Source organism: Rhinatrema bivittatum, chromosome 8 (genome assembly GCF_901001135.1).
Source record: "Rhinatrema bivittatum chromosome 8, aRhiBiv1.1, whole genome shotgun sequence".
NCBI lineage: Eukaryota > Metazoa > Chordata > Amphibia > Gymnophiona > Rhinatrematidae > Rhinatrema > Rhinatrema bivittatum.
Genome location: NC_042622.1, coordinates 211689416 through 211705450, shown reverse-complemented (window position 1 = coordinate 211705450; position 16035 = coordinate 211689416). Strand labels below are relative to the sequence as shown.

The following is a 16035-nucleotide window of genomic DNA, read 5'->3' as shown; positions in this document are numbered from 1 at the left end:
TGCCTTCAGCCACTAACCAGTGCTGAACAGATGGAGCATGTTATTTAAAGAACTGGAAACATCAAGGAGTGAAAGTGTTGGCTTTCGTATACCGTATTTTTCGTTCCATAAGACGCACCTAGGATTCAGAGCGGGAATATAAAATTAAAAAAAAAAAAAGGTGTGCTAAACCGCCTCTGTTCCTGGGCATCTGTGCAAATTATGGAGCAAATTAGGGGAGGGCATTACATTTTTTTTGTCCCCATTTCATTTTCGGATCTGGGGAGGGCCATTTCTGTCCACTCCCCAGATCAGAAAACTTTTATCGTTCTTTGTTGGAAAAAAAAAAACCAACAGAAAAACCCCCATCCCAACCCTTAAATTTAATTAACTACAACCCCCCACCCTCCTGACCCCCCCTCCCCCCAAGACTTTCCAAAGGTCCCTGGTGGTCCAGCAGAGGTCCGGGAGCGATCTCCTGCACTTGGGCCGTTGGCTGCCAATATTCAAAATGGCGCCAATAGCCTTTGCCCTTACTATGTCACAGGGGCTACAACCATCCATTGCTTCTACCATGTGACAGGGGCCGACCAATGGCACCGGTAGCCCCTGTGACATAGTAAGGGCAAAGGGCTATCAGGGCCATTTTGATTACTGGCAGCCGACAGCCCAAGTGCAGGAGATCGCTCCCGGACCCCCGCTGAACCACCAGGGACTTTTGGCAAGTCTTGGGGGGGGGGGGGGGGTTGTAGTTAATTTTTTTTTTTGCTCCATAAGACGCACAGACCTTTTTCCCCCCCACTTTTGGGGGGGAAAAAGTGCGTCTTGTGGAGCGAAAAATACGGATAATTTGTTTGCTTTGCACATACATCGGGAATGAACTTCACTTGTGAACCAGGGTATGCTGGGTATGCTGGGTACAATCTCAATCCTGAGTGGATTGTTGCAGATCTTGGTGATTGGGAGATAAGTTTCTGAGTAATGGATTAAGTTCTGGGCTTCTACAAATCATAGAGGAATATGACAATGCCTGGAGCAGCCTACCAGCAGAGGTGGTGGAAGCCAGCATTGTAACAGAATTTGGACTTTCTTGGTCAGGTATGGAGAGCAAAAGAAGAAAAAGGGTTGAGAGGTAGAGCAAAAGACATGGGAGGGAACTTGTTCTGGTTTAAGCATGAGAATTTATAACATAACTAATAGTGCAAGTCTGGGGATCCTATCTCATGGTGCTTCACAACTGTTGCATTGCTCCATACCTTGTGCCACTCCATCTCCTAGGAGTCATTCTGATCTGCTCAGAGTAGTCTGTGTCCACCCCAGTGCTTGGGTTAAGTAAGTCTTTTATCACTGTGCAGAGGATCTATGGAAAGATTTCCAGCTGTATTTAGAAGCCAACAGTGTTGGTTGGATGCTAGACAATAATGTATGAAAGCTTGGGCACGTATCTTATCTTATTTATTTATTTGTTTTTTCTATACCGACATTTAATCGAGATATCACATCGGTTCACGTATAAACTGAACAGCAAATAAGGCATGGGCTGCTTATTTTTACAGTATAACTTAGAACTGTTAACATTTTACAGAATAATTTATAACATTTAACAAGGAATTAATTATTACACATGTGCCAAGGAAAATTGGTGGCTTGCACGGACTGTATTTCTGGCCAGTTTGATGCTTAAGTAATTTCTGATGTTTTTCATGCACTGCTTTTTTTATTTCTTGTAGTTAAGTGTTTCTACAGGTGTGTTTTACTCACCTTTTTTCTTTAGGTGTCAATCATGGTTATTCTCCGAGAAGGGCTGTGTCCTGGGCTGACAGCAGATATGGTTTGTGCTTTGAAAAATAACAGCATCGAAACAGGTAAAAGGAACATAAGAAATTCCATGCTAAATCAGACGATTGATTAATTGAGCCTAGCTTCCTGTTTCTGACAGTGGCCAGTGCAAGTCACTTGAAAGAATTTCTCAATATGTTAATAAGGAATCCCATTCTCTCTCGTTCCCTGCCAGCAGTAAGTTTACCTAGGTAATGGTGTTAATAGATCTGTTCTCCAGAAACTTTTCCAAACGTTTTCAAACATAGCTATCTACTAGCCGCATTCTCCAGCAACAAATTCGATATGTATTCTCCTTTTTTTTTTTACAGAAACTGTTACCTCAAAGCTAATGTCTACTTAAGACAGAATGTCAGAAATGATTTTTAAAGAGTTGACTGCTAATCATAAGTATAGCTAATGGGTAATACTGAGAAACCAGAAACTGCTTGGGTAAATGCTAGGACTTTGACGCTACTAGGAGAAGAATGTGGGTGCATGTTCAGTAAGCTGTGTGAAGCATGTTGTTTTAAATAGGAGTAGGCATTTTCAGTTCTTCAAAAAAGGTGAGATGGAGGGTGTACATAGGCAGGTAAAATCTTTGAGGGAATTAAGGAGAGCAGAATGAATACAAAAGTTTGTGATGGTATTTGAGGTGCAGAACTATGTTCCTTATTCATGGAGGGAGCACTTCACTGTCGCCATCATCCCTCCTCTCACAAGACCACTAATGGGGTTGCTGAGTTCTCACAGTTTGAAAGACAATGGAAAAAGTCGAGGGCTGAGTCAAAGTAGCATGCAGTGTGAGACTTAAATAGTATCAGATGGTAATAAATTTGGTAAAAAAAAAAAAAAGGGTAGCCAGGACATACACTTCCCACTGCATTCGCCCTTTTACAAAGAACCAAACAATAAACACACAGACAACAAAGTGGAATCAATAGGCCACAGTTTTATTACATGAACAACCAAGTGCCCGACCCACCAGGACCAAACTTAAGGAACTCTCAGTGAACATCCTCCACCAGCCAGCAAGATGATCACCAGGCCACCAGACCTGCTTGTTCCTGAATAGCATAAACTCCCACGACCACCGCTCAACAAGGAGTCGAATCTGTAGACCCCCGCCACCGCCCAACAAGGAGCTGTATGGGGACAGCTGCCCCCAGTTGCTCTCCGAAGAGTTCAAACCTGACCACCATCAAGTCAGCAGACCATTCAGCATAACACTGAAAACCCCAAACAGGCTTGGACAATCTGCCACCCCCCTTAGCTGCGACAAAGCAGGAATACCCCATATAACAATCAGAATATAAGGGTGGGTGGAAGGGATGCAACTGAGACAGAGTATGTAAACTCTGCCCATTCCTCACAGCCCTAAACTCCCAACTCCTCCCATTACCCTCCGAGAGCAAAGCATTCCCAGTACCTCCATGGTTTAAATTTAAGCTATACAATGACCCTACACTGAAGTACTGGAAACCCAGTCCCATCCGCCCCAGCCCGCCCCCCAAACTCCCCTTCTCTGTGGCTCACTCACGAAGTTAGCCTAGCACCATATTGCAAACGAGCACAAGGCCCGCCTGCTCTCTCAGAAGTATTATACAGATTCTGTTCTAGCAACCAAAATTAACTTCAAAGCCTTGTTTGGCATTGTTAATAGCCTTACTCCGCACTATATCACTCTAAGGCTGACTCATCCCCTGGCAGTAATGCATTGGCAAAGTACGTCTGAAAAGAAAAATATCACTAATATTAATACAGAAGGTATAACTCTTCTGGTGATGCAGAGTGCCTGAAAAGACATGGGCAAAGTTAGCTCCAAGAAGGTCCCAGCCAAATCTGATTTACAACAAACTAATGGCTATGCCTCTGTCATGTGATACGATAATTATAGGCCCGTTTCAAATCTTGCATTTTTCGACTAAGGTAATTTGGAATTGGGCTGCCAGAGCTCTCTGAGTTTTTAGATTCTACTAACTTTCTTGACCCTTGCCAATCGGAATTTGTCTGATTTTAGTACAGAAACTGTGCTCGCTGTGACGTGGTTGAATATGGATAAGAGAGCAATGGGATTTTTGATCCTATTGGCTCTTTCCCCTGCTTTTGACTCAGTATATTATGCAGTTCTTGCTTCAAGACTCTCCAGAGCAAGTGTTAGAGATGTAGCAGCTAGATGATTCAGCTCTTTCTGTCAGACACTAAAGCAGGGGTGGGCAACAGCATTCCTTGAGGTCACGTTTTCCAGATAACCTTAATGAATACATATAAAATAAATATGCATACAATTAAGGCAATGGGCATGCAAATCTCTCTCGTGCATATTCATTAGGTTTGTGGCCCTTGAGCACTGGAGTTACCCCTAAGTTAAAGGGGTAGAAATGCAAGTGGAAGCAAGCAAAGGTGTGAGCTTATAAATGGCATTCTTGAGGTTTACACACTGTTATGCAGATGGGTAAAAATGAATTCCCTGTACGTACCAGGATCAGTCCAGACTGCTGGGTTGTGTCTCTCTTCCAGCAGATGGAGTCAGAGAAAAAAGTTGCAGGCACCCTCCGATAACCCAGTGTGCCACCTGTGATCCCTCAGTATTTCTCTGACTCCAGCAGATGAAGGAAGACATAACCTGCGGCCCTGGTCCTTTCCAAATTTTTGGGTGTTTATTTATATTGGGAAGGGGTTCCTTATATCCTTAATGACCTTTGACTAGATCAGTGTTAGTAAGTACTTTTAAAAAAGGAAAAAGCACAAAGAGAGTACAAATCCTCTCTAGGAGGGGGGACAGCTTTAGTCTGTCCCCCCTCTTGTAAGTAGGCAGGGCTTTTGTGCCCACAAGTCTCTATACCCAGAGAACGTGAGTAATACCCGGGTAGGGGGGATTTACCGGCGGGCCGGTTGCTCCCCCCTACGATTCCAGAGATGCCTCATTCCTCTGAAGAGAGCTACTTACTGTTTCTACCCAGGGAAGTGCTTTCCCCTGGCTAACCGGCTCCATTTTATGTAAAAAAAAAAAACCTGCTCTAAGTGCCCGGGTCTCCGGAGGAACTTACTGTTTGCTCAGCTGATTTTTTTTCTCCATGCCGCGAGGGGGACCCTGTTCTGTCGGGGCTGAGGGCTCCACCTAAAACTTTCTCCTTTCACCCGATGCTTTGGCAGCTGCTGACTCAGGAATGGGATGCGCCGGAGGCCAGCCTGTGGGTTAGTAGGGCCATGGAAAAACTTTATCCACTTCCGGAGGAGTCCTTGGATTTGCTTATGGTCCCTAAGGTGGACGCAGCTTTCTTGGTGATCGCTAAGCGCACGACCATTCCTGTGACGGGAGGCACAGCTCTTAAGGTCCTCCAGGATAGGAAGCTGGAGGTTCTTCTCAAAAGGATTTTTGAGGTTTCGGCGCTCGGCGTCAGGGCAGCTGTTTGTTGTAGCCTCATGCAGAGAGCTACTCTTAGGTGGGTGCAACAGTTGCTCACAACTCAGGATCTTTCCCCCGGCGGAGGCTGAACAGGCGAATCGTTTGGAATCTGCTGTGGCTTATACTGCTGATGCCTTATATGATCTTCTACGTACTTCCTTGCGCACGATGGCCTCGGCAGTTGTTGTTCGGTGGTGATCTGGAGCATCTCATTAAAGTCTTGGGGGATAATAAAGTTTACAAGCTCCCGGAGGACAAGCCCCTCTCTTCTCATCCCTTCGGGTTGTTTAGGGGTCATTTTTGGGGTCAATGCCGTTTTCGGACGGGTAGGGTCCCATCTTTTGCTCCGAGGCAGGCGTCATCGCGGTCCCAGGCTTGGGCCCATTCCTTTCACGGGAAACGGCCTCCGCGTGAGGGAGCCTCACAAGGTTTCTCTGCCAACAAGTCTGCCCAATGAAGATTGGAGGATGCCTCTCTCTGTTTCGTGAGGAATGGGTCAAGATCACCTCGGATCAGTGGGTTCTAAACATCATAGAACATGGTTACGCTTTGGATTTTGCTCGCCCTCTATGGGAACTGTTCTTGGTGTCCCCTTGCGGGTTCCAGACAAAGCAACAGTTAATACTCCAGACCTTGGTTCGTTTGAAGGATCTGGGAGCAATTGTCCCAGTCCCACTAAACGAACGCCAGACCGGAAGATACTCCATTTACTTCATTGTGCCCAAGAAGGAGGGCTTCTTCCATCCGATATTGGACTTAAAGAAAGTCAACAGAGCGATTCGGGTTCCTTGTTTTCGCATGGAGACATTGAGACCTGCACATAGGAATCCAAGAGCGTCATCAGAGGTTTCTACGGTTTACGGTCTTGGGCGAGCAATCCCAGTTTCAGGCGCTTCCGTTCAGTTTAGCGACGGGTCCTCGCATTTTTACCAAGGTGATGGTGGTGGTGGTGGCAGCAGCCCTCAGACAAGAGGGGATTCTGGTTCACCCCTACTTGGACAACTGGCTCATTCGGGCGAAGTCAGAGGCTCTTTGCAAAGTGGCGGTTCAATCGGTCTTACATCATCTCGGATCCCTTGGATGGGTAGTCGACTTTGCGAAGAGTCACTTGGTGCCTTCCCAGGGATTGCAATTCCTGGGAGCCTGTTTCGACACGGCTGTGGGCAAGGTTTTTCTCCCACAGGACAGAATGCTCAAGCTGATGTCTCAAGTGCGCCGTCTTTTGGCCCTTCCTTTGCCCAAGGTGTGGGACTATTTGCAAGTTCTTGGCTCTATGGCGTCTACTCTGGAGGTGGTCCCCTGGGCGTTTGCTCATATGAGACCGTTGCAGAGGGCATTGCTTTCCTGCTGGGATCCCAAGTCCGAGGAGTTCCATTTGCCTTTGCCCTTCATGGATCCTGCCAGGACCAGTCTCGAATGGTGGTTGGTTCCCAATCACTTACAGAAGGGGATGGATCTAGAGAATCCCCAGTGGATGATTGTGACGACGGATGCCAGTCTTTCCGGCTGGGGGGCAGTCTGCCAGTCACGATCTGTTCAGGGGAAGTGGACACCTCGGCAATCCAAGTGGTCCATCAATTGCTTGGAGACAAAGAGCGGTTCGTCTAGCATTACGCAGTTTTCTCCCACTTGTTCAACATCGATTGGTGAGAGTTCTATCCGACAATGCGACGACGGTGGCGTACATTAACAGACAAGAAGGAACAAAGTCGTCCAGTCACCACAGAGGCAGGCAGGTTGATGGCCTGGGCGTAGTGCCATCTGGTTTGGTTGGCGGCCTCTCACATAGCCGGAGTGGACAACGTTCAGGCAGATTTTCTCAGTTGCCAGCAGCTAGACCCTGGAGAGTGGGAGCTGTCCGAGAAGGCAATGCGGCTCCTGATTCGTCTATGGGGGGGGTGCCCCGACTGGATTTGATGGCTACTCGACTGAATGCGAAGGCGGCTCATTTCTTCAGTCGCAGGAGGGAACACGGGACAGTGGTCCCGTGATGTGCTACTCTATGTATTTTATCTTTGGCCGCTGGTGGGAAAATTCTTGAGAAGAATAGAGTCCCACCAGGGTCTAGTGATTCTCGTAGCTCCAGAGTGGCCATGGAGGCCGTGGTTCGCAGACCTGATCAACCTAGCGGTCGAAGGCCCCTTGCGTCTTGGTCACCTTCTGAATTTATTTCGACAGGGACCAGTATTTTTCGATCAGGCAGTTCACTTTTGTCTAGCGGCTTGGCTTATGAGAGGCGTCAATTAAGAAAGAAGAGGTATCCGGATGCGATTATCTCGACTCTGCTGCGCGCACAGAAAACATCTACCTCTCTTACTTATGTTCGAGTATGGAAGGTTTTCGATTCATGGTGCAGCCGGTTGAAAGTGTTCCCGCGCCGGGCCACTATGGTGCATATTCTTGCGTTCTTGCAGGAAGGCTTAAAGAAGGGTCTGGCATACAGCTCGCTCCGTGTTCAGGTAGTGGCTTTAGGCTGTTTATGAGGTAAGGTTGATGGTACATCTCTCATCCGGATGTGGCACATTTTTTGAAAGGCGCCAAACATTTACATCCACCAGTGCGTGCCGTCTGTCCATCGTGGAGTTTGAATTTGGCTCTCCATGGACTCTGCGGTCCGCCCTTTGAGTTGATCAAGTGTGCTATGCAGAAGGATTTAACCCTCAAGACGGTATTCCTCATGGCAATCTGCTCGGCTAGGCGTATATCGGAGATTCAAGCGTTGTCCTGCAGGGAACCGTTCTTGCGGATCTTGGATTCTGGGGTTTCGCTTTGGACAGTACCATCTTTTCTACCTAAGGTGGTCTCGGCATTTCACGTGAACCAGTCCGTTCAGTTGCCTGCATTTCCAGTTTTGGATCGGAATTCTCCTCAGACCCAGGACTTGAGGAGACTAGATGTCCGCCGAGTACTTCTGTGATACTTGGAGGTGACTAATGCTTTTCGTCTCTCAGACCATCTTTTTGTCTTATGGGAGTGGTCCTAAGAAGGGATGTCAGGCTTCCAAGGCTACCATTGCCCGATGGTTCAAGGACACCATTGCATCGGCATACATATGTCACGGCCGACAAGTGCCAGATGGTCCGAAAGCTCATTCGATTCGATCTCAAGCAGCATCTTGGGCTGAGAGCCAATAAGTTTCGCCGCAGGAGATTTGCAGAGCAGCAACTTGGAAATCTCTGCACACATTTGCTAAGCATTACCGTTTAGATGTCCGAGCTCCAGAGGTCGATTCTTTTGGCAGCAGTGTGCTTCGAGCGGGACTCTCCGGGTTCCACCCCATTTAGGCAGCTTGGTACATCCCAGCGGTCTGGACTGATCTTGGTACGTACAGGGAAAGAAAAATTGGTTCTTACCTGCTAATTTTTGTTCCTGTAGTACCAAGGATCAGTCCAGACGCCCCCGCCCAGGGGTATAGTATTCCGGAGAGTCCGGCTCAATTGTTTCTTTTTTCTCTCTGCAGTGTTTAGGAGACTATGAAGAATGACAACTTTTGATAAAATATTATATCCGTGCTCTTTTTATGTATATAGTTTTGGCACAGTTTAGTTGCATTATCTTGATCTAGTCATTGGTTGTTCACCTTACTTCTTCTGCTTTGATATTGATTATACTGAGGGATCGCAGGTGGCACACTGGGTTATCAGAGGGTGCCTTCAACTTTTTTCTCTACTCAATCTGCTGGATGGGAGACACAACCCAGCGGTCTGGACTGATCCTTGATACCACAGGAACGAAAATTAGCAGGTAAGAACCAATTTTCCTTTAGATAATGAGCTGTACTATAGCTGTTATCACCTAGAAAAATAATCTTGGAAAATTTTGTTGGTAGTTCCCAAGAACATTTGGCTCAATTTTGATATTAATAAATTGGTAGAATATTGGGTGTTGTTTTTTTTCCATTTTATTTTTGGTTTGCTTTGAAATATTTACCATAGAAAACAGTGAAAATTACTATTGTATACATTTAGTTGTTCCATCAGTACAAGGAACAATATGGGGAACAAAAAAGCATTGAAAAAAGAAAAATATTAGGATTGTGCTATAAGAGAAGGTTTACAGACTAAATGCAATTATATCATTATATAACTCCTTGGTGTGCCCATAGTTTGAATACTGCCTGCAGTTCTAGTCATTCCAATTCAAAAAGGAAATTATACACTTAATGTATAGAGAATGACAGAAAAGATAACTAGAACAATTTCATATGAGGAAAAAAAAAAAAAAAAAAGGACAGCTAGAGCTGTAGATTGGAATAAAGATGATTGAGGGGAGTTATAATAGAAATATATATATTTATGAAATATGTGGAGAAAGTAAATAAGAAATGACATTCCATAATCCAAGAACTAATAAATTAATTACGCAGCAGTTTAAAATAAATTAAACGTCAAAGGTGTCCCTCTTCACAAAATGCACAATTAACTTGTGAAGCTGTTTGCGTTGGAGACCGATTTATTTATTTAATACATTTTTATTTACCGTCGTTCAGACAAGCCATCACAACAGTTTACAAGCTTAAGATACGATAAAAGTTGCAATTTAAATTAATAGAAAAGAGACCTAATAGCATCTTATCAAAATTAAGAACAATTTTAAAATAGAAAAATAAAATAAAATTAGCGCAATAGAAAAACAAATTAAATTAGTAAAATATGTCACTGTTAAAATTGCGCGCACAAACGAGAGGGGAGGTGCAAATAATATGTACACAGTCCACAAATTTTGTAGAAAATGAAGAATAACTTCTTTTAATTTTTCATCAATTCAATTCGGCTCAACCAAAGCTCATTGTAGTATAATACATTTCTCAATGAGGTCCCCGACACGGACCCGTGTTTCGCATGAAGCTGCGTCGGGAGGGACTAATACAGTGTATAATTTCAACCACTGAAAATTCAAACAGAAATAAATTTTATCAGCAATAATACCATCTGTGAGAAGAGGCAATATTCTGACTAGATGCTGAGACACATACCTTTGTGAATAGTCCAAAAAGCTAGAACCAGGGAGAGCAGGCAGTACAGACTGAAACGGAGCTTTAAAGGGTCAAACTTTGGCGTGAGAGAGCTGCACCAATCTAAGCGTACCAACACATACACCCACCGGCAATCAGAAGTAAGAAAGTAAAACGAGAACAAAGCGTCATTAAACGAAGTAGTGCTATTCAATCTCATTATTAAGACCGTCAGGGGTTAGGCTGTTGAGCTTATAGATCCATTTCTGTTCCCTTCGTATCAAAATTTCAGAGAAATTACCTCCTCGTATAGGCGGAGGTACGACGTCAATGATCACAAACTTCAAATCATTCTCCGTATGTGTCCCGATGGGGGACTAGAGGTGCAGATTCACAGCCGGTTCGAATATTAGAGCGGTGTTCAATCATTCTAGTACGTACTGAACGAATGTTAAAATTGCGCACATGATGTAAAATAAGTAAAGGATTGTGGTTGATGTCAATCAAATTAAAATAAATAAAAGTAGGGAACTATCTATCATGTTGCTAGTCAAATTAAAATGAGCAATTTAAATATAATCTATACAGTTAATACATGATTCACTGAATTAAAGTACTCCTCTATCTCCTCTTTGAACTGGGTTCAAAGAGGAGATAGACAACTTTTATGACAGATAAATCAATCACCAGCTGTCTAAATGAGTGGTCAGTTATGTCGCTGTGGGGACAGTACATTCCTGAATTATGACTGCTAGATATTGGAAGGGTATAACAAGGAATGGACAAGTTTATGTATGGCCCATTTCCTCTAAGCACCCATGACTTTTTTCTGACAGAGATGAGATGGTGGACTAGCTGGACCCCACAGGCTTGACCCAGTTTGTCAATTCTTGTTAAACAGCTAATGTTCAGCTGTTCTGTTGGCACTCTGGCTCCTCAAATTGCTGCTTTACAGAATGTTTTGTAGCAGTAGGAAGTGACTAGTCCATACCACTTTTAGCCATGCCAAGATATAGCCCAAGCTGGAAAACTTGGGCACCAGCCAAGAATGTTTTAAAGAGTTAGTGCAGTGCTTTTTTCTTCCATAGTTTTGGTTTTTTTTTGTTTTGTTTTCTATGCTTTTATTATTTGGGGATTTTAAGCTTTATTTTTGCATTTTTCCGCTCTCCCCTTCCCTGTATGTACCCGGATCAGTCCAGACTTCTGGGTTTATGCATCTCTGTCAGCAGATGGAAACAGAGAAAGTTTCACTGACACTGCTTGATAAGCCTTGGTGCCACCTGCTGTTCCTCAGTATTTCTCTGTCTCTAGCAGATGGTGGCTGGTGCAATCACCTGCAGTTTCTGGTGGTCTTTTTGTCTTTTTTGTCGTCTTTTTCTCAGGAGCCTTTCTCCTAGGAGTCTGGTTCCCCTTTGGGAACCCTTCCCTGTTTGGATGAGATGGAGGTCATTGACCTTTTTGTACGCTTGCTCCTGCTCCCATCTGTTGGGGTGCAAAGCTGGTGGTCCAGATTCCTCCCTTCCCAAGGCAGCCTAGGAGGCTTTTGAGCTTGAGTCAGCTGTTTTTTTTTTTTTTTTTAAGGCTTTCTCGCCTTGGTATTCAGGCTGAACTGAAGCTAGACAGCTCCTCTCTGCTTAGGAGAGCAGAGGCCCTGTTCTTTCTGTAAAGTTTTTAAAATAAAAAAGAAAAGAAACACAGATCTGCCGTTTTGAGCAGGAAGCAGCTGCAGTGGGGCGGTAAGTCTCTACAGGCGGCCTTTTCGCTATCTGGGCGGTGTTTTTAGGGGATGGTCTCTTTATGCTCCGGTGTTGGGTGCATGCTAATGGTTCAGGGCCGAGCCTGCCGCGCAGTTCCTGCATTCCTCGGCCGTCTCTCTCTGTTTGGCATGCGTATCAAGTGGTGAGGGGCCTTCTCTTCCTCCTCCCCCCGCGAAACGCCAGCATGTCGCATCTCTTTTGGCTGCCCAATTTGTTGCGGCCGGGGACGGTGTTTCCCACGTCAGGCCTTCGACCTCGGCCAGTGCGGGAACGGCAGCCATTTTAGGTTCCCCGGCTTTCGGGGGGGGGGGGGAGGAGGACTTCTCGCCGTGGCTTTCCCCAGTGCACCAGGGCCCTGTGGGGAGTCAGGGGAGCGTGAATGAGGCGCTGCCTGTTGGTTTATCTTGGTCGGGGGGCACTGGGCCTAAGGGGAAAGCTCCCCGTGTTTTTTTGCCTGAATTTATTTTGCTGCTCCACCGCGCCTATTTGGCGCAGCAGGAAGGGTCAGACCTTCAGCAGGTGGGACTGGCCCCTCCTCCTTCATCCCCAGCCGTTCAGGCTTCTAAGTCAGGCCCTACTCGGTCTCAGGGTAGTCTGGCCCCCGGAGTTCAGTGTTTATTGGGATCACCGCAGTCGGAGGGGGATACGGAGGATTCCAGAGGGTCCTTGGAGACTCCCCTTGTTGGGGGCCCCAGCCCCTGATCGCATGGCAGACATCTCAGATGCAGGCTATCCAGATGCTGGTGATCCGAATCTGGGGGACGATGTCACCGATATGCCAGTGTCCGATGGGGACATTCCCAAGGTTCTTGGTTTTGTTTCATCCGGAAGAATTAAACCCCTTGAATCCGCAGGTCCTCGGGGAGCTCGGGTTGAAACTCCCTCAGTTGGATTTGGACCTGGATGGGGCGAACCCAGTACTGGACAGGACTGTTAGTTCTCCCTCTGCTTTTCCCTATCATAGGTTCGTGCAGAGAATGATGGATCAGGAATGGAATTCTCTGGATGCTGGCTTACAGGTGGGCCGAGCTATGTCTAAGCTCTCTTCCTTACCCGTACAGATTTTAGAGCTCTATGCCAAAAGTGGACGTTGCAGTGTCTGCTGTCACAAAGAAGACGACTATTCTGGTAGCGGTAGCGCTACTTTAAAGATGTCCCAGGACCGTAAGCTGGAGATTCATCTCAAATAGATCTAGCGCTTTTCTATGAGGAGTGGGCCCAATCTCACTCAGGATCATGAGATCCTCTCGATCATGAGATAATTAAGCTTTAGATTTTGCTCATCCCATCCACAACCTCTTTTTGGTGTGTCCCTTCCCCCCCGCCCGGTGGCTTCTTGGCAAAACGACGTGCGGTTTGGAAGACCTTGGACAGGTTGCGAGGTTTAGGAGCCATGGTGCCAGTGCTCCAGAAGAACAGGGCACCAGTAGGTACACCATTTATTTCGTGGTTCTAAAAAAGGAGGGTACTTTTCGCCCCATTGTGGACCTAAAATGGGTAAATGCAGCACTGGAAGTTCCGAGATTTCACATGGAAACCCTGAGGTCGGTGATTGCGCTGATTCGCAGTCGGGAGTTCCCAGCTACCTTGGATCTAACGGAGGCGTATCTTCATATTCTCATTTGTCGGGACCACCAGCGTTATCTGAGGTTCATGATTCTGGTCAGCATTTCCAGTTTCAGGCCCTTCCTTTTGGGCTAGCCACGGCGTCATGGACCTTCACCAAGATCATGGTAGTAGTGGAAGTGGCCTTGCGGCGCGAGGGAATTTTGGTGCATCCTTATCCCGACGATTGGCTCATAAGGGCAAAGTCGGAGGCCAGTTGTCATGCAACAGTCAGGAAGGTCATTCAGCTCCTACAATTGCTGGGCTGGGTAGTGAATTTCACCAAGAGCCATCTCAACCTTTCCCAGTGTCTCAAGTATTTGGGGGCCCGGTTCGACATGAACATGAGTGAGGTGTTCCTGACGGAGGAGAGAGCATGCAAATTGCAAATACAGGTCCACTGTTTATTGGCGTTGCAGGTGCCCAGAACCTGGGATTTTTATTTATTTTTTTTTTTTTACAGGTTCTGGGCTCCATGGCCTCCACCCTCGAGTTGGTTCCCTGGGCTTTTGCACATATGAGACCATTACAGAAAGCTCTGTTGGCACAATGGAATCCGCTGGCAGAGGCTTTCATCAGCTAGTATTGCTGGATGTTCCTACGCAGGAGAAGCCTCTCTTGGTGGCTCCAATATTCTCACCTACTTCGGGGGGGGGTCAATCTAAAGGTACCTGGTTTGGATTGTTGTCACTACCGATTCCAGTCTTTCTGGTTGGGGGGCAGTTTTGCCAGTGTCAGCCAGTTCAGGGTGTTTGGTCGCTGGAGGAGCAATCCTGGTCTATCAATCGCTTGGAGACCAGAGTTGTGTGTTTAACGTTGCTGGCCTTTCTGCTGATGGTCCAAGGTCGTTCAGTCAGAATCCTGTCAGACACTGCGATGACCATGGCTTATATCAATAGACATGGTGGTACCAAGAGCCGGATGGTGGCTCAGGAGTTAATTCTCTGGGCAGAGGCACACTTGACCCAGATAGCAGGCCTCTCATATTGTGAACAACGAGAACATCCAGGCGGATTTTCTAACTCTCAGTATTCTAGATCCGGGTGAATGGGAATTGTCAGAGTCGGCGATGCAGCTCATTTGCAAGAAATGGGGTTATCTCATGTAGATCTGATGGCGTCTTGCCACAATGCAAAAGTGCCTCGCTTTTTCAGCCGCAGATGAGACTACGGAGCCGAGGGAGTCAACGCTCTAGTGGTTCCTTGGCCTCAGGGGGTTCTACTTTACGTATTTCCCTTGTGGCCTCTGGTGAGGAAGATCTTGAGCAGGATAGAGAGACATCCAGGGGACGTCGTATTGGTAGCTCCGGAGTGGCCACGTCACCAATGGTTTGTGGATCTCGTCAACTTGGCTGTGGACGGTCTGCTACGGTTCAGTCACCTTCCTCATCTGCTCCATCAGGGAACCATATTTTTCAATCGGGCAGATCGCTTCTGCGGCTTGGCTTTTGCGAGGTGACGTTTGAAGTAGCCATTTGTTCAACACGGAGAATATCAGAGTTGCAGGCCTTATCTTGTCTGGATCTGTTCCTACAGATTTCAGATTCGGGTGTGTCCTTGCGTACGGTTCCATCTTTCCTTCCCAAGGTGGTTTCAGCCTTTCATGTTAATCAGAAGGTCGAACTTCCAGCTTTTCCCGATTTGGATGCTGCTTCTCCTCATGCGAGGGAACTCAGGCGATTGGACGTTCGGAGGGCCTTACTGAAACATCTTGAGGTGACCAATGACTTTCAGAGATCTGATCACCTGTTTGTTTTGTGGAGTGGCACAACGAATGGTTCCCAGGCTTCCAAGGCTACCATTGTGAGGTGGCTCAAAGAGGCTAATGGATCAGCCTACATTCTCAAGGGCTGGCAGGTGCCTGACAGTTTACGGGCTCATTCTACTTGATCACAAGCAGCATCGTGGGCAAAGGCTCAGTTGGTGTCGCCACAAAAGATTTGTTGGTCGCTACTTGGAAGTCGTTGCATACTTTTTTGACACATTATAGCCTAGACGTCCAGGTTCTGGAAACTTATTCTTTCGGCGAGAGTGTTTTGCGAGCGGGACTCTCTGGGTCCCACCCCGCTAGGCGGCTTTGGTACATCCCAGGAGTCTGGACTGATCCGGTATGTACAGGGTGTTGCGTGTCCTGGCTGCATGGGTGCTGCGACCAGGCCTGCTTACCTCGCACTACCCTCGACTAGCTCCGGTCTCGCCGCTGCTGTCAGCTCCCGCCATCCCTGTCGCTCACCACTGCCCTCTCTGGCTTCCTTCACACTGCAGGCCTCGCAGCGGAGCTCCCGTCGGGGCTCCGTGTCTTCGGCCGCCTTGGCCCCACCCCTTAGGCGCATGTGTCCGACGTGCACCGATTTAAAGGGCCAGGCGCGGGAACACCGATGGGGGCGCAGATTGATGACATCACCTAAAGGCCCTATATAGCGAGGCCCTGTCCCCAGGACCTCGCCTTGGCAATCGGGTCGACACCATGGTGTAGTAAGCTTGCCTATCCTGTGTTCCAAGCGTCTCCGTGTG

General features: G+C 46.9%; 1 protein-coding gene across 7 annotated transcripts in view; it reads left to right on the top strand.

Annotated features, from left to right (window-relative positions):
- The window catches only part of RAD51D (RAD51 paralog D), a 175801-nt gene that overhangs the window by 13168 nt on the left and 146598 nt on the right, over positions 1-16035 (top strand). For 5 of the 7 annotated variants that reach the window (XM_029613008.1, XM_029613012.1, XM_029613006.1 and 2 more), the window contains exon 2: positions 1754-1844. The exons of 1 other annotated variant lie outside the window; for it this stretch is intronic. In XM_029613008.1, the coding sequence (XP_029468868.1) occupies positions 1763-1844 (82 nt within the window). In that variant the 5' untranslated portion in view covers positions 1754-1762. Of the gene's footprint in view, positions 1-1634; positions 1664-1753; positions 1845-16035 lie in introns of those variants that run through there. One more of the 7 variants, XM_029613009.1, reaches the window with a different exon arrangement.